The sequence below is a fragment of the Neolamprologus multifasciatus genome, chromosome 6 (assembly GCF_963576455.1).
Source record: "Neolamprologus multifasciatus chromosome 6, fNeoMul1.2, whole genome shotgun sequence".
In the NCBI taxonomy this organism is placed as follows: Eukaryota; Metazoa; Chordata; class Actinopteri; order Cichliformes; family Cichlidae; genus Neolamprologus; species Neolamprologus multifasciatus.
The window spans coordinates 20,179,640-20,202,940 of NC_140444.1; the positions used below are offsets into that span (position 1 = coordinate 20,179,640).

At 43.0% G+C, this 23,301-nt stretch overlaps 3 protein-coding genes across 4 annotated transcripts; 2 read left to right on the forward strand and 1 right to left on the reverse strand.

Annotated features, from left to right (window-relative positions):
* Positions 1–1,063: 1,063 nt before the first annotated feature.
* Positions 1,064–8,898, forward strand: zfp91 (ZFP91 zinc finger protein, atypical E3 ubiquitin ligase). Of its 2 annotated transcripts, none has more exons than XM_085161547.1 (12): positions 1,064–1,461; positions 1,797–1,834; positions 2,028–2,144; positions 2,494–2,533; positions 3,400–3,510; positions 3,599–3,691; positions 3,780–3,965; positions 5,160–5,210; positions 5,317–5,395; positions 5,508–5,622; positions 6,828–6,927; positions 7,017–8,898. In XM_085161547.1, the coding sequence occupies exons 1-12, from the start codon at positions 1,064–1,066 to the stop codon at positions 8,011–8,013; spliced, it is 2,325 nt and encodes a 774-aa protein (XP_085017673.1). In that variant the 3' UTR covers positions 8,014–8,898. The 2 variants fall into 2 exon arrangements, with proteins under 2 accessions (XP_085017673.1, XP_085017674.1); XM_085161548.1 differs by having other exon boundaries at positions 3,602–3,691.
* On the reverse strand, positions 5,139–9,996 carry LOC146516893 (uncharacterized). The gene is made up of 2 exons (XM_085161564.1): positions 9,862–9,996; positions 5,139–9,769 (listed from the first exon to the last, which is right to left on the reverse strand). The coding sequence occupies exons 1-2, from the start codon at positions 9,942–9,944 to the stop codon at positions 9,130–9,132; spliced, it is 723 nt and encodes a 240-aa protein (XP_085017690.1). The 5' UTR covers positions 9,945–9,996; the 3' UTR covers positions 5,139–9,129.
* Positions 9,997–11,487: 1,491 nt separating this feature from the next.
* On the forward strand, positions 11,488–19,939 carry cntf (ciliary neurotrophic factor). The gene is made up of 3 exons (XM_085161565.1): positions 11,488–12,169; positions 15,958–16,266; positions 16,355–19,939. Exons 1-3 carry the CDS (start codon positions 12,050–12,052, stop codon positions 16,526–16,528), a joined length of 603 nt encoding a protein of 200 aa, XP_085017691.1. The 5' UTR covers positions 11,488–12,049; the 3' UTR covers positions 16,529–19,939.
* The last annotated feature ends 3,362 nt before the right edge of the window (positions 19,940–23,301 follow it).

Consider the following 23,301-nt stretch of genomic DNA (forward strand, 5'->3'; position numbering starts at 1 on the left):
CACACCACTTTAGCAAGCACATGACAGCGTCACCTGCTTTATCGCTGTAGATAAAGGCAAAAGAAAGTCAAGCTTGTGTGTTATGATGTTGCCATCTGGTGGTAACTGCTCTCCATCATTTTCTGTTCAGACCAGTCAGTGCAGGTTTTCAGTGGCAGCCATGTTAGCTTTAGTTATTATTAACGCAGATTATTGTGGACATTAGTAATGAAGAAAACAAAGAAACATTATACACACATATAAATAAATTTTAATAATTTAGCTCAAACAGGCAATTTATTACTTAATTGAGAACGTTACACAAAATACCCCAGGCTAGGCCTATTTCAAGTTGTATTGTCATTTTAGGTGGAAGGACGGGAATAAATATTATACCAATTGTCTATTAATTTTTATAGTATGTGTCGTTTCAAATTAATTATGTCTTATACTTACGTCAAGGTTTTAAGCCAAAACCGATAAAAATCGCGTCAAAAAAACAGGAGCACACTTAAATAGCATCCAAACTGCGTTTATTTTATTTTTACTACAGTTCCCAGGATGCAGTGGCAGCCTACGTCCTCACGCTGCTGTCGCGCGGCTGCTGCGGCTGCTGTCGCAGATTTGTAAACACAGCAGTTACGCTCAGTTGATCTGTAACGCGCAGTTAAGCCCATCCAGATGGTTGTGGCACCTGCTGAAAAGCGCTGCCGCTCTTGAATGTAGCCTCGGTTTATATTTGGCTTAAAGGAGACGCAACAAAGCGCACAAAATGGTTGTGCTCAAGGCCCGGGCGAATAAGTAGGTTTACTATAGCTTTAAGAAGGAGAAAATAGTGTCTGCTTCTTTAAAATTATATTGGTTTATTGCTGAATAGATAATTAAGAAAACTTTGTAGTTTCTAATCAATATATATATGTATTTAATTTGCGACGAAACCAACTGAAAATGCACCACTGTTGGATAAAGGCCGCCTGCAATCAAAACGGCTTTAAAGCAGATGTGGTCCGTTTTTCCTCAGTTTGCAAGTAAACCTGCCTGACTTTAAGTGGAATCTGAGGTGGTCCTAAGTGTCCTCACGGTGATGGAACCAGCCGGTGACCGAACCGGGAATGTAAATAAAGGTGAAGATCCGACGGAGGACAAGGCCGCAGAAGAGACCCCGGGCACCAGTACAGCTGGTACGCCACGGAGGGCGCTGAGGGACCGGGGAGCGGGCCGCCCTAGGTCTGGCGTCACCGCTTCTGTAGCGGACGTTAACGGCGGTACGTCGAGCCCGCAGACTTCGGGACGGGTTTTAAGAGATAGGTCAACGAGGGCAGTACCGGCCTGGCTGAAAGACACCAAAAGCAGCGACGACGACGAGGACGAACCTAGCTCGGACGCCGGTGCGACCAAGCGGAGGAAAGTTTCCAACTCCAGGCGGAAGAAAAATTCAGATACTGCAGGTTCGGCAGAGGGATACAGCCTTCAAGCCACAGAGTACGTTTTTGTTTTTTCTTTGTTTGTTTCTTTAACGAGTAGCCCTATTTCAACTTGGCCACCACATTTGATTATAAGGAGCCCGCCTTACTTGCACATTGTGTCGGCGAAGTCGGTTCCTGTCAAAAGCACGCCTTCATCGTGGCTCGTCCCCTTTCTGCTGTCTGCATGGGAAGGGTGGAGTAAAACTTACCTGATTTTAAAGGGGGCTATATTTTAAAAAGTGCTACAACACAGAAATGCATTATCTTGTTAAACATACGATCGTGTGATGATGATGTTGTGGTGCTGTGCAGGAAAATGCGTCAAGTCAATGTTTTTCCTTCTTTCTGCAGACAAGAGGACGCCAAGAAATCTGCCACAGATGCCCAAGGTAATCAACTGCATAAAAGCCACTTTATATCCTCCTTGTTCACTTTACATTTAAGTATAATCACATGCTATTTACCTGTAGTTATGTCTTTGATTCAGACGGCGCTGATGTGTTCACTAGTGTCAGGCCTGTGTCACACTTTATGACACTTTTCTACACTCTCACTGCATGCTACCGCTCTCTCTCACTCCAGCCCTTCCCTCCAGACGCCCCTCAGCCCAGACTCATGCCAAGACCCCATCTGGCAGGGCTGTCCACAGCTCTGCCAAGCCCATGTGTAAGACTGAACCTGGAATGGAGAATCCAGCTGGTGAGCAACCTGTTGACAGTGAGCTGCTCTGCTTTAGCGTGGGGGCCTTTTTAACTCGGAGACCAAATCATGCAGACACACAAGAACCAAAAACATCTGGGCAATCGCTGTTTGTTTTGTATAGAACTTGCAAAAACATCTGGGAATATGTATCTCAGGTTATTGATTCCTTGTGGGGGGAAACATCTGGATTCTGTCGTTTCTGGCTCATTCTAATGCTTCCAAATAATTGATCTAGATAGAATGCAATTTTTTTTTTTTTTGCAGTTAAATTACTGTTTTATAAATGTTGTTTGTATGACGTTGCTAGTGGCTGAAAGCGCTTTTGGTGTCTCTCTCTGTCATGCAGCTGTGGAAGGAGATGTAGATGATAAAGACAAGTATGAAATGTAAGTATACTTTTGGTGACCCACGATGTGATTCTTGCAGGCTTTAATGGCTTAATTTTGGCCACTTCCTCCTAATACTGCCTTATTGCTCCCTGGAAGTCCTGTTCTGACCACTTAATTGTGGGCTTAAAACTTGAGCAGAGAGCAAACTGTTACATTCAGTGACAAGCTGAACTGTCTTTCATATCAAGGAAAATCACCACTGATAAAAGCGGAGTGTCTGACTCCGAACCAAATGACAGTCTTCAGAGGAAGAGCCTGCAGCGAAGGGGCAACCTTTGAACATTTGGGAGGCTGTGCACTTTGAAGTGACCACCTGGGGTTATATTGTCAAATTATAGTTCCACTGTAACTCCTTGTCCTGTCAGAGAGAGAATAAAGAAGCCAAACTGTGACCACACCACACCTTGCTCCCTGTTACTTTGTCCTCTTCCTCCAGAATTAAACTGAGGTTGAATGGGTTTCCACTTTACAGTTGAATCAGTCCAGTCCAGCTCTCAGTGCAGGTGTGCAAGTCGTCAGAAAGGGACTTCCACGGAGAACAGCTTGAATGGGTCATGAATCACTGTGTACACTAGAGTTTGTACCTGAGTTTTTAAAAAGTCACATTTATTGCTCGTATCTCGTTGTGCACCTAATCTCAGGTTCTTTATGCAGGAAAATATGTTTTTCTAACGATTATGTTGTTTTGCTACTGGCACATTCGCAGTCTGAGGCTAAGTATAAAAGCAGCAACAGAAGAAATCAGCCTGGCACGCCATATTTACTCAGCTTGACTCTGGGTTTGGTCCCTCAGTTTAAAATGTATGAAAAAAAGAGTCAAATGTGTAACTAAGGAGAGTTTGGTCCTGTGTTTTTAATTACAGTGAAAAGAAAGAGGAGGAAAACACCAGCGCTGCTGAACCAGGCTTGGATGATGAAGATCCTTCTTTTCAGGATGACCCAGACAATCTCAACTACCAGCCACAGAGTCAGAGGTGCGCTTATGTCAAATGCATCATTTGACCCAGTGCAGAACGTTTTTAGAAAAAAAACCCAGTTTGCAATTTATTGTTTCGCTTTCAGCAGTGTAGAAGAAGAAGAGGTCCTTAGCAGTGAGGAAGATGTTCCCTTTAGAGACGACTTAAATGATCAAAGCTACGACCCGAAGGTTGAAAGGTTTGTGGTTTTGTATGAGAGGGATTGGGTTGTTCATATGTAATTACTGTTTTTTGATTGGAAATTTTTCTCCTGTTTTATTATTTAGGGATGCTCCTAAACCAAAGCGCAGAGTTCCTCCTAGACCCAAGGAGAAGAAAGAAAAGGAGAAACCACTGAAGAAAGAGAAGGAGGTTGCTGAGATAAAAGTGGAAGGTTCAGACAATGTAGAGAGCATGCAGGAGGAAGTAAAGCTTGAAGAGGAAGTAGTGGAAGATCCGGATGGACCCAGGAAGTAAGTGCAATACCAGACTGTGAGTGCATTCTAGTACTTGAAGTACAAGCCATGAGCTGAAACCAGACAGAACTGCAAATACACGTCCTCCATTCATAATCGGCTTTTGTTAACCAATCACTGAAGTCCAATTTATCCAATTAAAGCCAACACTGTTTTAAGTTAATGCTAATGTGTAGCCATGGCAACATACTGGTTTTGCCAGACATGCTCATCTGTTTGTCATTGGAGGAGTTTTGGATTTTGGGTGCAAAAAACAAAGGAGCGCTCGCCTCATAGAATATTGCCATCATGGAGCACAGCTTGACATTAGCAGTAGTCGCTATTTTTTTTATTATTTTTTTAAAAGTCCTCCTGCAGTGTTCATTGATCTGATGCTAGATGAATCTGTAAACTAATTCAAGTGGATGGATTCAAAGGTCTGGACTAAGGCAAGCTACAGCATTTAGTATCCCAGAAAAAGGATTAGGTACATAGTGTAGAAATGTGGTATGCCAACAATACCAGTGACAATATTGGAGAGAAACCCCCAACAATTAGATCAGGAAAATTCCTAGGCTCAGGCAGAGGCAGCCATCTGCTGCGACTGGGGGGGGAGGGGGGGGTGTAGAGAGACAGGATCAAAACAAACTATGGCAGAGAGTAGGCAAAAAGTAATGACTTAGCACACAGGGAGAGCATCTGTTTACATTCTGAAAGAAGGGTAAACATGCTTCTCAAGCCCTTTTGACCCACAGTGCTCGGCACAGTGCACAAGAAAGCATAGTCAAATGCTTTCAGTACTGATGCAACCATTTCAAATTTCAGACTTTTTTGTTTGCTTTGTTGCACTACAGCCTGAGTGATGACAAGGGTCAAAATACAAAGTGCAGTGATTTTCAAGTAGTATGGTCCATTTGTATGCATACTGCATCAGCGAACAATACATGCTTTGTAAGTGCAGCTGCATTGTGTACTGAATATAGAACGAAAACATATGTGATTGGAAATGTCATCAATAAGACCCTGAGTCATTCAGTCTGCCTGTTTTAAAATACTAACCAGCTGCTCCTCCTTCTAAATTTAACATGTGCTTATTTAAACATACCTCACTTCACAATGGCTTTGTGTTCACATATAGCAAAGCATGGCTTTGATTTCCCGGTATACACAATTATGTCATTTTTAAAAAAATTTTTGTCTTGGCTGTGTTAGGAGAGGTCGGCGGAAAAAAGACGACAAAACCCCACGGCTGCCAAAGAGAAGGTGAAGTTGATGTCTGTGTTGGTGCTTCGTTATCTGAAATTAGTCATGAAATTTGTATAGACATAGATGGTTAAGTATAAGATAGTAACTGGCTTCACTCACACAGGAAGAAGCCCCCAGTTCAGTATGTGCGCTGTGAAATGGAAGGATGTGGGACAGTGCTGGCTCATCCTCGCTACTTACAGGTTTGCCCCCTACACATGCGCGTGCGCGCGCACACACACACACACACACACACACACACACACACACACACAAAGCAGCAGTAACTAATCTGTTCTTTGCTTTAAACTCCAGCACCATATAAAGTACCAGCACTTACTCAAGAAGAAGTATGTTTGTCCTCATCCTTCTTGTGGGAGGCTTTTCCGCCTACAGAAGCAGCTGCTGCGTCATGCAAAGCACCACACAGGTACGCATGTACATTTGTTTTCAGAGGTTTACATCCACTTATCATGGGCACGGGTGTCATGATAATTTTGGGCTTTTGATGATTTCTTTGAACTTTTTTCTATTTTTTTCCAGGATGGAGTGATTGTACAGCATACAACTTTAATGACTTTAAAAAAAACAAAAACTGTCTGTGAAAGTTTGACTTTATTTTGGATTTTCTTTGATCCACACAGGTTAAAAAACAGGCTCAAATATAAGCATACACTCAAATCTTTTAATAAGTGTTGCTGAAGGTTCTACAGTGTATTTCAACTTGACAAGTCCAAGGCCTATTAACGTTTCATTGGTTATTCTAATTGAGTACAACAGACCAAGAAAAGAAGCAGCCCCTGCTCCAAATTTGACACCTTCAAATGTGGCTGAAATTTGCAGCTGCCTACATGGGCAAGCCAAATGGCTTCAGGAGAAATGTTTTACAGTTAGACATTTGGAGGAGTGAAGTTGAGGCTTTGAAACCTGAGAATACTGTACCAACTGTCAAGCATGGTGGTGGTAGCAGCATGCTCTGTGGCTGTTTTGCTGTCAGTGGTACTGGTACGTTGCACAAAGTGGATGTAATAATGAAGGAGGACTACTGCCACATTCTTCCACTTTAAGTCATCAGCTAAACAGATGAAACTTGGACACAGTTGGGTGTTCCAACAGGATAATGATGTGAAACCCACATCAAAACTGGTTTTGGGATCAATAAAGCAGGCTAACATTAAGCTTTTGGAATGGTCTTCTCTAAGCCCCAACTTTAACCCAAATATTTGTGGACTAAACTGGGTCTGTACCAGGAAACCAGCTATTTAAATGACCTCTGCTAATTCTTCTAAGAGATATATAAAATATCCAGCTATTAGGCTTGTTGGTGGCTACCAAATGTGTTTAACTTGTTAAGGGATATTTAACAAAATGTTAGTCAGGGTGTATGTATATATTTGACCCTGTGTGAATTTGAGAAAATCCAAAATAAATTCAAACTTGTGCACCCAAGTCTTGTTTTTTAAACTAATTAAAGATGTGTGCTGTACAATCATTCCACCCTGGAAAGTGCATGCATGTAAACGTCTGCTCATGATGGTATAAAACAATGCATTAGTTTCTGTGCTTATTTTTAGTTCTAATCAATGAAATTACACGGAGAACCCATCTGTAATTGAGTCTTTTTTTGGTAACTAGACCAGAGGGACTACATCTGTGAGTTTTGTGCTCGCGCCTTCAAGAGTTCCCACAATCTGGCCGTGCACCGCATGATACACACTGGAGAAAAGCCTCTACAGTCAGTACTTCTCTGTTCACACGTTTTGTTTTCTCAGTTTATTTTCAGCTCAGTGGTTCATTAAATTTCTTGCTTCCTGGTGTGAATAGGTGTGAGATCTGTGGCTTCACCTGTCGCCAGAAGGCATCTCTCAACTGGCACATGAAGAAGCACGATGCTGATGCTACCTATCAGTTCTCCTGCTCTATTTGTGGAAAGAAGTTTGAGAAGAAGGACTGCGTGGTGGCACACAAGGCCAAGAGCCACCCGGAGGTGCTAATTGCTGAGGCGCTGGCAGCAAATGCCGGCGCTCTCATCACAACCCCTGCCTCTCTCTTGGAGCTCCCGGGAAATCCTGCGCAAGCAGAGGTCACTGGCTTGGATGCGAACCAAGTTGGGCAAGACGGCCAGGTGGACCAGCTGGGCCAGGATGGGCAGCACGTGCCTCAGGTCTCCCAGATGGGTCATGTGACCCAGCAGGTGAGTCACCAGGTGGTTTTGCTGGGACAAGATCAGAGCCTCCACACCATGCAGGTGCCTGTGACAATTGCTCTGTCCCCTATTGACCCCCCATCACCGGCTGAGAACCAGCAGCAGACCCAGCTCCAGCTTCAGATGCCCGTCCAGTTTGTGCAGACTGCCCAGCAGCCCCAGCAGCCCCAAATCCAACAGCTGACCCTCCATTCCAACTCAGTGGTGACCCAGCATCAACCGCAGCTCCAGCCTCTTCAGTCATACACTTCCCAGCAGCAGAGCCAGGGCCAGACACAAATCCTGCAGATGACCTTCCAGCCTGTCAGCCAGTCCCAGACCCACATCCAGCAGATCCCCATTCTAGCAGCCTCTCAGCAGCTCCAGCCTCTGCAGACAGCATCCCCGAGCCCTCCTCTCATGTCCACTTCGCAAACCCAGAGCCAGGTTCCCGTCTCCACCAGCGGGGACAGCTTTATGTTGGACAATCCGGTGCTCTCTTCCTCCTCTCCCTCAGCCACCTCTCTTCAGCAGACAGAAGTGGTGGGGGAGGATGGTGTAATCTGGGAGCAGGCCGGGCAGGGGGAGGTCCTAGCTGATGGCAATGGGAGACACATGCAGCAGACCCTCATGTAAAACAAAAAGGATGCCAACAGAACGTAATCTAGAGGCAGTTTATGTTACCAGTGACCTGACATACTGTTTCACCACGTTTGAGGTAAATGTAGGCTCACTGGTATATTATGTAATGCTCACTCATCGTCACATTTGGTAGATTTTTAGACTTCGTATCAGGGAAAGATATGCGTTTGTATGTGTATGTTGTTGCCTTTGTACCTAACAGTCCTGTAACTAGCCACTTATGAGTGTTTGTGTGTGTGTGGGTGTGTATATATATTGATGAGGTCTTTTTGCACAGCTGTTGCTATTATGCAATAACATAGCATACCTCTTAGTAATATACAGCACATCTAATGTGTAATGTGCAGCATCAACAAAGTTCCTACTGGAATAAATCGGTTTAATTTATATCATGAAACACATGAGAAAGTTATAAACTCCCTCACTGTATGTGTGCGTGTGTGTGTGAGGGGAAACACTCATTTATTGTCCAGCTTTCCTGTGACACTTTTTATTTAACAAGGTTAGAAATCAGCTAAATCTACAAAAAAAGACATTTCAAAACTTGGAAAAGACACCAAAATTTACAGATTGTGCATATTCCAGATTTTGTCTGTTTTAATGACATTAGTGCAGCTTTGAAGGAAATGATAACCCCTATAGTTTAACTCTACAAGACTTTTAGGAGCTGAAATGTACCCTTGAACACTGCGACTCAAATGTAAGCCTATCAAATAACAGCAAGCACTGATTTGTGAATAAGATTTGTTTAATGTAATTTGATAAGCAAAGCTATGTAGAAACCTTATGTGTCAGCGGCATCTCTCTGATCTCTCACATTAGATTTGTGTTAGAGCAAACAGTCCACTTAAAAGTTGTAAATAAACATCTTAACATTTATCCAAAGTGTTTTTTATTGAATGAGTTCTGAAAGCCCTCCAGTTTCCTTTTCAACAGGAGCAGCAGCAACAGTCCAGTTGTTAGAGCCATTAGCAGTGTGGTTGGTGGTTCCAACCCCAACTCTTTGCATCCGAGTGTTTAAATTTTATTAGGCAGGCTCCTACTCTGTATGTGGGATATAAGTAGTATTGAATCAAAGTGTCTGGAAGACATAATGTAACTAGAAGTGAGTCAGGACATATTGGCTCGCTCTCTGTTCCTTTGCATCGTATATTGCTTCATAGCTCTTTTAGGAGGAATCAAGCTGTCACTCAGTCCGACCCTCTTCTTCTTCACATGCTGCCCTTCTGGCTCTTCCTCCTTTGTTTCCCTCTGGGACCTTCCGCCAGATGAACCGCCTCCAGTTTCTGGTGTCTCTTCACTCTCAGGTGGATGACAGTCAGTGGAGATGACTGGCTTCTGGAGGTCACTGTCATGAGCAAATTTACATTTGATCCCAAACCTGCACCTTCCATCTTTCCTGTAGGACATGCATATCCTTTTACCTCCTATCTGGGAGGGTTTGGCCTGCATGGTGAGGGGGACGTGCTTCTGCAGGGCGCTGAGCTTCTTGTCTGCTTGAGCCTTAAATGGGTTGGCAAACACGCTGCTGTCAGATGACGCATTTAGCGGTGGAGAGGGCAGTTTTTTAGAGGTGATGGAGTCCAGCGAAGGAGTAGGCAGTTTGGAAGGGCGGGCTGCCGAAGTGGGTGGTGGTGAGGGCTCTGGATCCTCGTCCTCTGCCTCCGATTCACTGGAAGCGGAACCAGACTCCAGCAAAAAGTTGCGGGTCTTTTTAAAAGGCGCTTCCTCTTCACACGTTTTCCCAGAGCTTCAAAACGACACAATAACAGGACGAAGAGAAATTATTATTATTCCAGGCTAGCCGAGTGGTGTTTGCGATACATTTTTATTTTTACTCACCCAGCTTTGCCACTGTTTACATCCTCTGCAGCGCCATCGCTGTCGGAGTCAGAGGACACTCCGTATCCAACCAGAGAGTTCATACCTGTAACCGGAGCTAGAGCTCTGCCTCCCGATTAAAAAGCGATAACGGTGTACCTGTGAATATAAGAGGCAAGAGAGTTGTCCATTTTTCCTTCTTTAATAAACAACAAGGGAAATTGCTGTAAGGTTAGCTGCTGTCATTAGCCGTCGCTCAGCGTTCCTGTTTAGACTGCACTGCCACCTGCAGGACAGGAGCGGTACTGCAACTGTGACGCCACTAACCCACAAATGACACTTGACCAACACAGATAAGCTGCTTCTTTTTCTTCTTCCAGCTGCTCTCCTTGGGGGTCGTCACAGCGGATCATCTGCTTTCATGTCACTCTGTTTCTGGCATGCTCCTCTATTACACCAGCCCTTTGTGGATTATCTTCTTTTCCTTTGCCTGCTAGGTCCATCTTCAGCACCCTTTGTCCAATGTACTATCCCTCCTCTGCACATGTCCAAACCACTTCAGCCTTGGCTCTCTAACTTTATCTTCTAACTGCTGTCTCTCTTCACCTCTGCCTCCTGTCTTTTTGTCAGTGCCTCCGTCTCAAAATCATACATCATAGCAAGTATCAATACCATCTTGTAAACCTTCCCTTTCACTGTCACAAATCACCTAAAATCATTTTAAAATGTATCCTTTTTTATTACGTTAGTGTGGTTATCATATTTTGTAATTCTCTCTTAGTTCAGTTTTTAAAGTGTATATTCGCTTTGTATTGTTTATCAATCTATTCAGTGTTCATTGTTGACTACTTGCATTAAATGTGCTGTATAAATAAAGCTCCAACTTGCAGGGGAAAAAATGATGGCTAAAATGGCTGTATAAGCATGGTGACAGGACATGTGATGTCAAACCTTGGTTATGATTTTCTTTTTAGTGGTTAAAAATCCAATTGACTGTCCATTTTCATTTCATTTTCTTGTGGAGAATAATAACTGTAGTTACATTCGTCGCAAAACAAGGCACCAGTTTGAGAAAATGTCAATGTTAGGCCTATGCACACTTTGTTAGGTACACTTGTTTAACTAGGTTTCAACACCACTATCTAATCAGCCAATCACAAGGTAGCAACCCAGTCCATTTAGGCATTTTAGCACGGTCAAGAAAACCTGCTGAAGAGCATTCGAATGGAGAAAAAAAGGTGATTTAAACTTTTAACGTGGTATGATTTTCGGTGTCAATCCGGCATTAGTAAGGCATACCTAATAAAGTGTCCATTCTATATAGAAAGTTAGATCCCAGGGCAGATCACATTTAAGTCTTTAGCTGTGATCTGCCCTTTCTGTGGAAGTTCTCCTGAAAACTATTCCCACTTATTTTTGCTCTTAGAATTTAATATTTAGGTTGTGGAAAAAATATTTTCTCTGATTTGTTTTTCCTTTAAAAATATGATTTGCTTTCTATGACTGCGCTAACAAAGACGATGCTATATTTCTTGCGTAATTACGTAATCCTGCTGTTAGACATAAGTGATTACATCATTAAAGTTCCACCTGAAGATGTGACGAGCCGGAAGTGGCCTAATTTGGAGTGAGCTCCTGTCCTCGAGCGCTGTGGTTAGGACGTCAGTCTCCATAGTGATGATGGGCACTTCTAGTTTCAGCTGTTGATTTTTTTTGGTCTCTTATTTGTTATCATTGGGGAACACACACACACACACACACACACACACACACACACAACTTAAATTTAGACTATCTCGGCTCGGTCACTACCAGTAAACCAGTCGGATAAGCTGCTCATGAATAAGTTGATGAGCTCCTCCTCACTCCCCACCTCTCCTCCGCCCCCGCTTGTCCCGTTAAATTCCTCCAGTCAGGCATCAAGTTCCCCGGGGAAAGGGCGGAGATTTGGCCTTAAACTCTGTAATACAAGTACCGAACTGTAAGCAGAGGAGGTCGGACAAACCGACGTGGTTTTACGGAAACCTCGGACAAGACTGACTCTGTGGCTCTAATTAACGCAGCGCTGAGTGGGAGCTGATGGGCAGGCTGAAATGAGCGGACCAGGAATCCGATGACGTCGGGATGAAGCAGGCGTACCCGGGAGTATATTAGAGACTGGTCTACTCTGCTGCTACGACAAGTGAGCTCGTCTTCAAGTTGAGGTTCAATGGCAGGGAGGTCGACCAGAAGCATAAACGGCTCGAATGGGAGCAGAACCGCGCCGGTCAGGGCCGCTGCTCTAGCCGATCTGCTGCACTATGAGTGCTCCACCTTACTGGAACTCTTTGTGAGTATAAAAACTTATCCCCCCCCACCACACTGGCTGCAGCCTGCCAGCAGGTCACAGTTTGCTTTTAGAGTTAGCAAGAGAGAGAAAGTCTGAGGAAGAGTGTGTGCGTGACAGAGAGAAATGGGCCAAGGTTAAAAGGAAAATTAATAGATATTCTCTGTGTGCGCGCGTGTTTTCAAGGAGCTACACTGTCAAAGTGTGTGTATGTATGTAAGAGAGTACAAAAGGATGATGAAAGGGATGTGTGCAAGTGCAAGATAAGGGAGAGAGAGAGACAGTGTGTGTGTGTGTGTGTGTGTGTGTGTGTGTGTGTGTGTGTGTGTGTGTGTGTGTGTGTTTGAAATAGAAGGAAATTATGTCTAGGACAGCAGGGGGTAGGAATGCAGAGCAGAGAGGGGGTGAAGTTTTTGGAATGACATAGGTGGGTGTTTTTGGCACACAGTCATCAATGCTTGGGCACAAAGCCTTCATCTCTTTTCCACCAGCTTGCCTCTCTTTGCCAAAAGGTGTGAGAGCGACTGTTTATTACAACTTCTTGGGTTCCTGCCAGTTTGCCTCATCCATCCTTCCTTTCATGTGGCCTTGCTAGGAGCAAGGGAGCGGCCGGGCACACTGCTTCACTTCCATCCATTTGCAGGTTACCTTCCAGTGAACATGTCATGTACGAATTGGACTTGTCTTAGCTTGTCACACAGAAATTTGTGTATATTCATCTGCATTTTCTATACCACACCTGGAAAGCACTGACACTGAAACAGATCTTCTTCCAAATCTTTGGCATGCAAGTGTCAGTGAATCAAATGCACATTATTGAAGATTATTTTTTATCGTGTTATTGTCTCCAGGCACACTGCCCCACTCTCTTGCGTACTGGGTGGGAAAACCCAGGTTTGCAACATCAATTTCCTCTTGAAAACCACTTAAGCCATTTCCAGAGCTTATCAGAACTCCTAATACTCCATAAGTGCACTGTTTCTGGCTTTGAAAACACTTCTTGGTGTATCCATAACTGCCTGACTCACGTCAGGAGTAAATATAAATAAAGTATAATAAATAAAATATAAATTTCCTTTGCTGACTTTCGAAGCACACAGGCCACATTCAGGCCGCTGTGTCAGGCTAGTTCTGACTTGCAGGGTTACACATTAATGCCTCAGCAGAATGGCAGAAAGATTTTTCCAATTTTCTTTTCAATGAGCCAAAACTTCTTGTAATTTTTTTTTAAAGGCGGTCTTAAGCAGATAACCTGCATTGCATGTCTAGGCATTTTGTTACTACTAGCCCGTCACAAAAGGTGATTCCCAAAGAGCAATTGGCTGAACACTCGGTACATCTTTGCACAGCGTGCAGTGTATCCTTACAATTTGACTGGACAAGTGGGGGAGAAAAGAAGAGGTATCAGGCCTAAAAGACTGTCTACAGTAGATGAACAGTAACTGAAAGTCATGTCCTTGTGAAATACAAAACAGCTCAGCAAAGACCTGGCACAGGACCTGAGAGATGCACCTAGCTCTTCAGCTGATCCACGTGCCATTTGTCAAAGCCTCCTCTGAAATGTTCTCAATGGAAAATTATGCAGGAACTTGACTTAAAATTAGTGACAACGGGTCTCATGAAGTGATGAATCTGAATTTGAAAACTGTCAGTATTGTATTAAAGGTAATTGGGGAAAGGGGCACAACTCGGCCATTTGTGTGTTTTACAGATGGCCAAGTGTCTACAGCCATCTGCAAAGCATGGTAGAGGCTCTGTTATGGTTCGGGGCCGCATATTAACCAGTGGTGTTGGAGATGTTGTCAAAGTCAATAGAATTATGAATGAAGAAAAGTAACAGCAGATTTTAATCCACTGTACCACAATACCTATGCTTTGTAAAAAGTGTCCAATTGGCCTATTACAGCATAACAATGATCCTAAACACACTGTCAATGCAGTAAAAGTATACCTGGATTAAAATACACACAGTGGAACACTATCAGTCATGGATTCGCCCGGACATCAACATCGCTGAGGCAATGTGGGTCATCTTGACAGAGAGAAGAGAACAGAACAAACGGCAGCCAACATTGAAAGATGAATTGGTTCTCCAGGCTTCTTGAAGGACATTCATTCTTAGACTACTTAAAAAAAATTACAAATTGGTTGGAGTTCTATATTTAGTTTAGTGAATATTTAAATCACAGTTTCAATTCAGTTCAGTTTTATTTATATTGCATCAAATTGCAAAAACAGTTGCCTCAAAGCATTTTACATTGTAAGGTAAAGACCCTACAACAATCCAAAGGAAACAGAGAAAACTCCAACAATCATGTCCCCCCCCCCTCCCCCACACTCCTATGAGCAAGTGCTTTAGTGACAGTGGAAAGGAAAAATTCCCTTTTAACAGGAAGAAAGCTAAAGCAGAACCAGGCTCAGGGAGGGGGCAAAGGATTCAGGGTACCCTGATCCAGCCTTAACTATAAGCTTTATAACAAAGGAAAGTTTTAAGCCTAATCTTAAAAGTGGGGAGGGTGTCCGTCTCCTGAATCCTAACTGGAAGCTGGTTCCACAGAAGACGGGCCTGAAAGCTGAAGGCTCTGCCTCCTATCCATCCATCCATTCGCTTCCGCTTATCCTTTTCAGGGTCGCGGGGGGCGCTGGAGCCTATCCCAGGTGTCATAGGGCGAGAGGCGGGGTACACCCTGGACAGGTCGCCAGTCTGTCGCAGGGCCAACACACAGGGACAGACAATTCAATTCAATTTTATTTATATAGCGCTAAATCACAACAAAAGTCGCCTCAAGGCGCTTCATAGATACAGAGAAAAACCCAACAATCATATGACCCCCTATGAGCAAGCACTTTGGCGACAGTGGGAAGGAAAAACTCCCTTTTAACAGGAAGAAACCTCCGGCAGAACCAGGCTCAGGGAGGGGCGGCCATCTGCTGCGACCGGTTGGGGTGAGAGAAGGAAGACAGGATAAAAGACATGCTGTGGAAGAGAGACAGAGGTTAATAACAGATATGATTCAATGCAGAGAGGTCTATTAATACATAGTGAGTGACATTCACTCGCACATTCACACCTAGTGGCAATTTGGATTATCCAATTAACCTATCCCCACAAGCTGCATGTCTTTGGACAGTGGGAGGAAGCCAGAGTACCCAGAGGGAACCCACGCAAACATGGGGAGAACATGCAAACTCCACACAGAAAGACCCTAGCCTGATGGTGGAATTGAACTCAGGACCTTCTTGCTGTGCGGCAACAGTGCTAACCACCGTGCCTTCTGCCTTCTGCCTCCCATTCTACTTTCAAATACTCAGGAACCCCAAAGAAGCCCGCAGTATGAGAGTGAAGTGCTTTAATGGGGTGATACCATACCGTAAGGTCATTAAGATAAGATGGGGCCTGATTATTCAAGACCTTGCCATTGCTTCTATGGTGCGTCTGTTATTTTAACCTTTTACTTGTTTACTTAGTAAGTCTTTACTGGAACTGGACTGAGTGCAAATTCCACTATAATAGACAATGTAACAGCCTTTAGTAAATGATTCCAAGCAAATTCCTTTTGCATTAGGAGGAAGTCCCTGTTGCCTCATTGTCAGTGGTCTTCTGTAAAGGCCAAATTGCAGTTGAAAGTAATGTCATGACTTGCTGAAAACAGACCTCCACTTATACTACTTTCCAGTTTCCCCTTCTTCTATTTCTATCTCTCTCTCTGATTGATTTTCTTTCAAACAAATCTCACTTTTGTTACAAAGTCTGACATGTTTGCCTTGCGTTTCTCTTTTTCTTCCCCAAGAGAAAGAAGGAGAACTTCACAGAGGATGTGACTGACCGCCGTCTGGTGTCTGTCCCTCCTCCTTCTTCCCAGCTGGATACCAGAGACAAACTCTGGCGCATCCACTCGGCGTTGCTACAATGCAAAAAGTTGCTAGAGACAGCTGTTGCCAAAGAGGAGGAGGAGCTGGGTGGTGGGAAGAAGGGCGAGTATGAGAACAAGAGGAAGCTGGTGAAAGAAAGGTTGCCGCTGCTCATACTTAGCACTGGAGAACTCCTCAAAGCTGCTGAAGGCACGACTTCCCTGACTCCTTGTGTGGAGGGCTTGGAGGTAGGTCCTGAGGTGTTAAAGGTAAAGGTGAAAGTGTTGGACTGAAACTAAAGCATGGTTAACAGTTGTCTCCTCTTTTTATTGGCAGGTAAATGTCCCAACCGGTCTGCTTGACCTGAAGCTTTGGGTGTACTGGGTCTACAAAGAGGTCAACTACTGGAGCAAGACGGCTGCCAACACCTTGAAAGACCTGCCCTCGGTCATCGTCAAGGAAGGAGCAAGGACCACGCGGGCCAGGAACAGGAGAAGCACTCGGAGATGAGATGGAGATGTGGGAAGGGTCGATGAGGAAGGAAAAAGATTAGGGAGATAAATGGCGGAGATTGGTGAAGGGGTGAAGGTATTGAGAAGGTAGTTGCAGGGCAAGGGGTCCAGTCAATGTCAGGAACAAAGTAAAAGATGGGGAACAGAAATAGAAACAGCCAGCTGCAAGAGACAGATTACTACTGACATAGGGAGATGAGAAAACTGGGTTACTGTTGATGAACCAAGGCTGCAGATATATATATATAGAGAGAGAGAGAGGAAAACATCATGCTGTGACATTTATGGCAGAGTGTAGTACATCTCTATTCTTTCTTTCTTTCTGTCTTTCTTTCTTTCTTTCTTTCTTTCTTTCTTTCTTTCTTTCTTTCTTTCTTTCTTTCTTTCTTTCTTTCTTTCTTTCTTTCTTAGTTTAGGCTTACATGTGCCACTCCTTTGATACAACTGAAACGATTTCCTTTGGATGCCCTGCAGCACACGAAACATGTGATCAGCAATGGGCACATTTAATTTATATTAGCTGTAAACACTGGGGCTATCATAACACGCAGATCATTTCTTGGAGATGTTGAGTGCATGAAAAAAAAAAAAATGTTAGCAGCACCCTCTAGTGTTTACATAGTGCAACTGCTTGGAGTCCTCCTTTTCTTTCTTAATTTCCTCTGTGATGTTAAGTATCTTAATTTAATATCATGTTTGTGGTTTTTTTGAGCACTTTATTAGCATGAAATAAATCAGTCTAACCTCGTCAATGATTCGGGCTCTAAAGCAGGAGTATAGCATAAATATTCTATACTCCTAAAAGCCAAATGTTTGCAAACTCGCGCTATAAAAAGAAACAAGGCCTTAAAACATTAATACAGATAATTTCATGTGCAACTTTTATTTGTTTTAATGCAAAAGTAGCTGTTTTACATGATCTACATGCATCAGTTGTACTTTACAACAGGCACACGGCTCTTTTTGACTGCGTCTGCTGTCACATACACAGTAACTGGTTAAATTGATCAGGTATCAGATAGTATCAGAGTCAGAAGCGATGCCCAATTCCTACCTTACCTGTCTGCCTAACCTGGATGAGGCTGCTAATTAAATTAGCCGAAGACTCAGATTGTCTTTAAAGATGTATGAAGGCTCGGGGTAAGAAACAGAGAAGATAAAGTAAATGGGATCCTTTATAGGGAAGTCTTGCCTAGATAGGCACTTATCCATAATGATGTGGAGGATAAATTAGACAGAAAGGCTGATGGAAGAGTTTTAGCAGGTATTTTACAAAAGCACTCTTTTTATTCTAACGACAAGGGCACCATTTATATTTCAACTTTTTATAAAGGCTTTCTTCGCTTGGCTCTGTGCTTGCTGTGTTTAGCATCTGTGGGCTGGTTAACTGACGGCAGGTGCACTGGGAGTAAGAAGACCGTGTGATGTTCGGGGCACCTCGACTGTTCACCGGCTTTTTTTCCAACTACATTTTTGCACCGGAAGGAGACCTAAATGCATTTGGTCATTTGAAGTCTGATTAATTTCGGAGATGAAATGTTGCCCCTGAGAAAATCAGACTTACTCAACCTATTGGCTTCATCTGTTACCCGCACACCAAACAGCACAAAATCATTCTGATTATCTGCTTTGGAGTTTCAGCAGTGTTTTTATGTGATTCACTGTTAATGAAATATGGCTGCTGTGTACACTGTATGGGTTGGAGATGTAGTTTGTTTCCTCTTGCTCATTACTCTGTCATTACTGCTGCTGGAGCTCACAAGGCTGACTCTTCTTTTCATTTATTCTCTGTCTCTCGTTCTCAGTTCTTTAAATTGTAGATGTTTGGTTTGAAGTAGACCAAGAGCCATTAGAGGTTAGAAGAGGTGTATCAAATTTGGCCAAAAACTAAAGAACGGGATGTAATTTAAAATTTAGAGTCCAGTTTAAATAACGCAGTCCTTGCGAACAGTTCTTTATAATCCAGTATAAGAAACTGAGTAATTGCAAAAGCTGCCTGCTGGCTTTTCACAGTGAAAGAAGGCTCTAGTTAAGGTTGGTGGCAATGACTGTGTGCCCTGTGCCTTGATAGCTGAAAGGGAAATAGTCAGTTTAGGCAGCACATTTTAGAAAGTATTACACTGACTTCAAGATTCAATGGCTTCATATTTAAAACTTTTATTCTGTCTGTGCCGTTCCTAATAATCTGTCTGATATGGTCTGACATACCACTACATTTATTCTTTCCTTTGCTAACATTTTCATGGAAAGCACCGTGGTTACATTCCTCGCACACCAATTGTTTTGTTTTTGTGTATTCCTAAGATCGACTGATTTTCGGTTTTACACTTTTATCAGTGTTTGATCTTTACAAATACAGTTTGTCACACCACAAGGCGCTGTCTTTCTTTTTTAACCTCTGGGGAAGACCAACTGAGCTACAGACAAATAAGTTAAAACACAAAGGGAGGATCGGGTTACCATCACGGCTTCATACACAGCAAACACACTGTAGCAATAGTGCATGCTGTAAAGATTGTAGTAATAAAGAATGTATGATTAATTCCAGAAAGTTGACTCTGTTCAGTTGCATAATGGTCAAATCAAGCACCGCTGATTGAGTGGGGAGTCAAGGAGGCCATTTCTATAAAACCATCCTGCAGGGAGCCATTCCCCGACTCTGTGAAGGGTTCACATGGACGCTGATCAGTGGTCATGAGAGTCTGTGTATGTGTCATGTAGTAGGACAGCTTTTAATCATTAATGCAGCTGTACTGTTTATGTGGTTGGAAGAAGTCACCTGGATGAGTGATGAAACGTTTTTTCACACTGAACAACTTCCTGGGATTTCATTAGCTGGATTAATGCGCATGCATTTAAACAATGTATGAGCAACTTCCTTTATCTCTGATGGTCTATGAAATGAATTGATGTACTCATCACTTTCTTTAATGTTATTGACATTTACATTTCTGGTCGGCCAACAGCAGCTGGGAAACAAGTTAGTTTGAACACACCGCTTTAACACTGTAAACAGAAAGTGACATATTAAAACTGTCTTCTGCAATGAGACAGATTTTTTTTTAAAGTAAACTTTCAGATGTAACATTGCTACATTGAGTTCTGACTTTATTACATTAAGCAGACCTTTGTAGACATTTCTTGTCAACTGTTCAACCTGACAAAGGATGATAGGGAGGGCTGTAGTTAAGGGATGCTTTCTTCATCTTTTATTAATGATTCTTTTCTTGATCTTGATTTCGGGTCTTGATTTTATGTCTAAAAAAATAAAACAGAAATAGTGAAATTCCAATAGCACTTTCTGCAGACCATGTTGACATATTTAAATAACTTATTTTAATGCAAACTCAAAATGCTAAAAAAAAATCCAGTGCTCTATCTTAGAGTGCTGCATATATTCACAGGCCTACTTTTTTTTAACTATTTAGAACATTAAAAAAATAAATAAATAAATAAAAATAAATATATATATATATATATATATATATATATATATATATATATATATATATATATATTCTTGAAAGAAAAAAAAGACCAGATGCTAAGATTTTCCCTGGGATTGAACAGAATCGACTGGATTAGAAGTGAGTACATCGCAGGGTCAGTTTAGGTCGAGGGATAAGTTAAAGAAATAATCCAGGGATGTTTGGACATTGACAAAGGATGTTGATGATGGAGCTACCAGGTAGGAGAAAACGAGGATGACCTTGAAAAAGATTTAGTGAACAAGGAGTCGCAGAGGTTTGGCGTGACTGGAGAGGATGTTGGGGATATGGTGAGATAGAAGCAGATGATCTGCTGTGGCGACCCCTAAAAGGAGCAGGAAGAAGAAGAAGAAGATGAGTATGAATTTGGTGGCACTTCTATCAGGTACTAACAGGAAACTTCACACAGGCTCACCAAAAGTGCATCAGAGATTATAGAAACATTTCCTGGTTCTTTGACTCTCAGTTTCTCTTGGATGGACTGGTCAGAATTTGGAGTAAACAACAACATGAAAGCATGGATCCATCCTGCCTCATATCAATGGTCCAGGCTGGTGGTCTATTATTGCTGACCATGTCTGTCCTTTTATGGACAGAGTGTACTCATCTTCTGATTGCTATTTCTACAGGATAACACACCCTGTCAGAAAGCTCAGATCATCTCGGACTGGTTTCCTGAACATGACAGTGAGTTCACTGTATTCAAAAGGCCCCCACTGTCAGATCAGATCTCAATCAAATAGCAGCTTTGGTGGAACAGAAGGTTCTCTTTATTGATACGCAGCTGAAAAATCTGCAGAAATTGTGTGATGCTATCATGTTAACATGGACCAAAAACTCTGAGGACTCTGAGTGTCCAGCACCTTGTTTAATCTATACCGTGATGAGTTAGGGTGGTTCTGAAGGCAAAAAGGGCGTCCCGCCTGGTACTAGCAGGGTCTACCTTTGATAAAATGGATGCTGACTGTACATCATCTAAACAGTAAGTCTCAAAAAGCCGGAAGTGAAATCTCAGGGGAGGAACCGTCTGACAGATGAGTCAAAGTTTGCCTCACCAGGTTTGTTACCATGATCTCTTTCAGGTTTGCACCAATGTCTTACAAGTTTGCCAAAAGCAGCCTCCAGAAGTCTCTGCCGAGCCTTGTGCCTGAGTATGTCAAACATAACAACCCAGGATTATGTGTAAGAACACTATAATCTGGAGTTTGCCAGTGCTCGGTTAATTAGTGATTCTAAATTGGTCATGCGTAAGCATGAACAGTTGCTTCTCAGTGTGTTAGCCCTGTATTGGACTGGCAGCCTTTCCAAGATGGTGTCACATGGTGTGGGCTCGAGCAACGCCCTCCCACAACCCTAACTGGATAGGTGGTCAGGAGTGTGGATGGATGGATGTCTTTATTTCTTTTTACACTGAGTTTACATAGAATGAAATGATGCATAAAATACATTTTCCATACCATTTATTTCAATTTGAGCTACAGTAAACTCACATCATTTACACTATCTTATGTCTAAAAGGGGTTTTAAACAGCTTAATAGAAACCAGACCTCCTCACAGTGGGAGTTTAAATGAAAATTTACAGTACCAGTTGGACAACAGGAACTCTAATTTGACAAACTCAGTACTGTTTAGCTCCCAGTTATGGCCGCCATGACTGCTTTACAGCAGTTGCATCATTTTGTTTATAGTTTGGTGTAAAAACTACATTTTTTAAAAAAGTTACTGATCGGATTTGTGAGGGTGTGTGAGTGGGCTGAAGTAAATTGATCTTGGCTAAAATTTCAGTTATTTCTTTTATTCGTGCTACTTAACAAAAGATTGGTGCACAAATGTTGGTGATGAGCAGTGTGTGTGTGTGTGTGTGTGTGTGTGCAAGAAGACAACGAAGAAAATGTCTGCTATTTTGCATTTTGAATGTGAACATTATTAGCGAGATTTTCAGTGCGTGTGTGTGTCGATGTTTGACTGTGAGAAAAAACAGGACGTGCGTTTGAGCAAAAGGGTGTGTTTTTGTTTATATGTGTTTATGCATATGTGCATGTGTGTGTAAGTGTTCATCTGCTCATTTGTGTGTGTGTGGTTGTTAGGGAAGGAGTGGCAGCCAGGATGCCTGTGGAAGTGGTGTGTGTGTGTGCGTGTGTGTGTGCGTGTGTGTGTGCGTGCGTGTGTGTGCATATGCATATGTGTGTGCAGAAAACAAGGGAGAAAATATGTGCCTGTGTTAGAGTGTGTGTGTGTGTCTGTGTGTGTTAGAGTGTGTGTATGTGTGTGTGTGTGTTAGAGTGTGTGTTAGAGTGTGTGCGTGTGTTACAGGGAGAGATAGAATGAGTCTGAGATAGGAAAATATGTGTGTGTGTGTGTGTGTGTGTGTGTGTGTGTGTGTGTACTTGTGCGCATGTCTGTGTGTACTTGCACATCCGTGTGCATTTGGGTGTATGTGTGTCTGAGAGAGACAGTGAGATGAAAAAAGAGAAGGGGAGAGGGCAGGAGAGAGAGAGAGAGAGCAAGTGTGTGTGTGTGTGAGAGAGAGAGAGAGAGAGAGAGAGAAAGAGACACAGACAGGGAGACAGACAGAGAGACACAGAGGGAGGGGAGAGACAGAATGTGTGTATGGGTGTGTGCTTGTGAATGTGTGTGCAGTTGTGTATGTGTGTGTGTGGCTATGTGTGAGTGAGAGAAGCAGAGCAAGAGAGGGAATGTGTGTGTGTTTATGTGAGAGAGTGAGTGAGTGAGTGAGTGAGTGAGCGAGTGAGTGAGTGAGTGAGTGTGGATATGTACGTGTGCGTGCATGTGTGTGTGTGTGACAGAAAGAGTGGGGGAGGGGTGTATAAGGGAGACGTGTACATGTGTGTGTTTGTGTGAAAGGAAAGAGGGAATGTGTGTGTGTGTGTGTGAGTACGCCTGCGTAGGAGGGAATGTGCGTGCACTTGTGTGTGTTTGTGTGATTGTGTGTGTGCATGCTTGTGTGTGATGTGTGTGTGCATGTGTGTGTGTGTGTGTGTCTGACAGAGACGGAGGGGGAGGGGTGTGTGCGGGGAGAGCTAGGAGCAAGCTCTGCAAATGGTGTTTGTGTGTCTGTGTGTGTGTCTGCATGTGAGTGTGTGTGTGTGTTACAGCAGCACAATATGTGCCTGTGCTGAATGAAAGGGAAATGAATGCAGTGTGTGTGCTGTGGAAGAGGGTGTGTGTCCTTTATTGGAGCTCTGTGTGTGTGTGTGTCTGTGTGTAGTTTATAAGGGCTGTATAACTGTGTGTTGCTGTACATGTGCACAGCTTGCACGT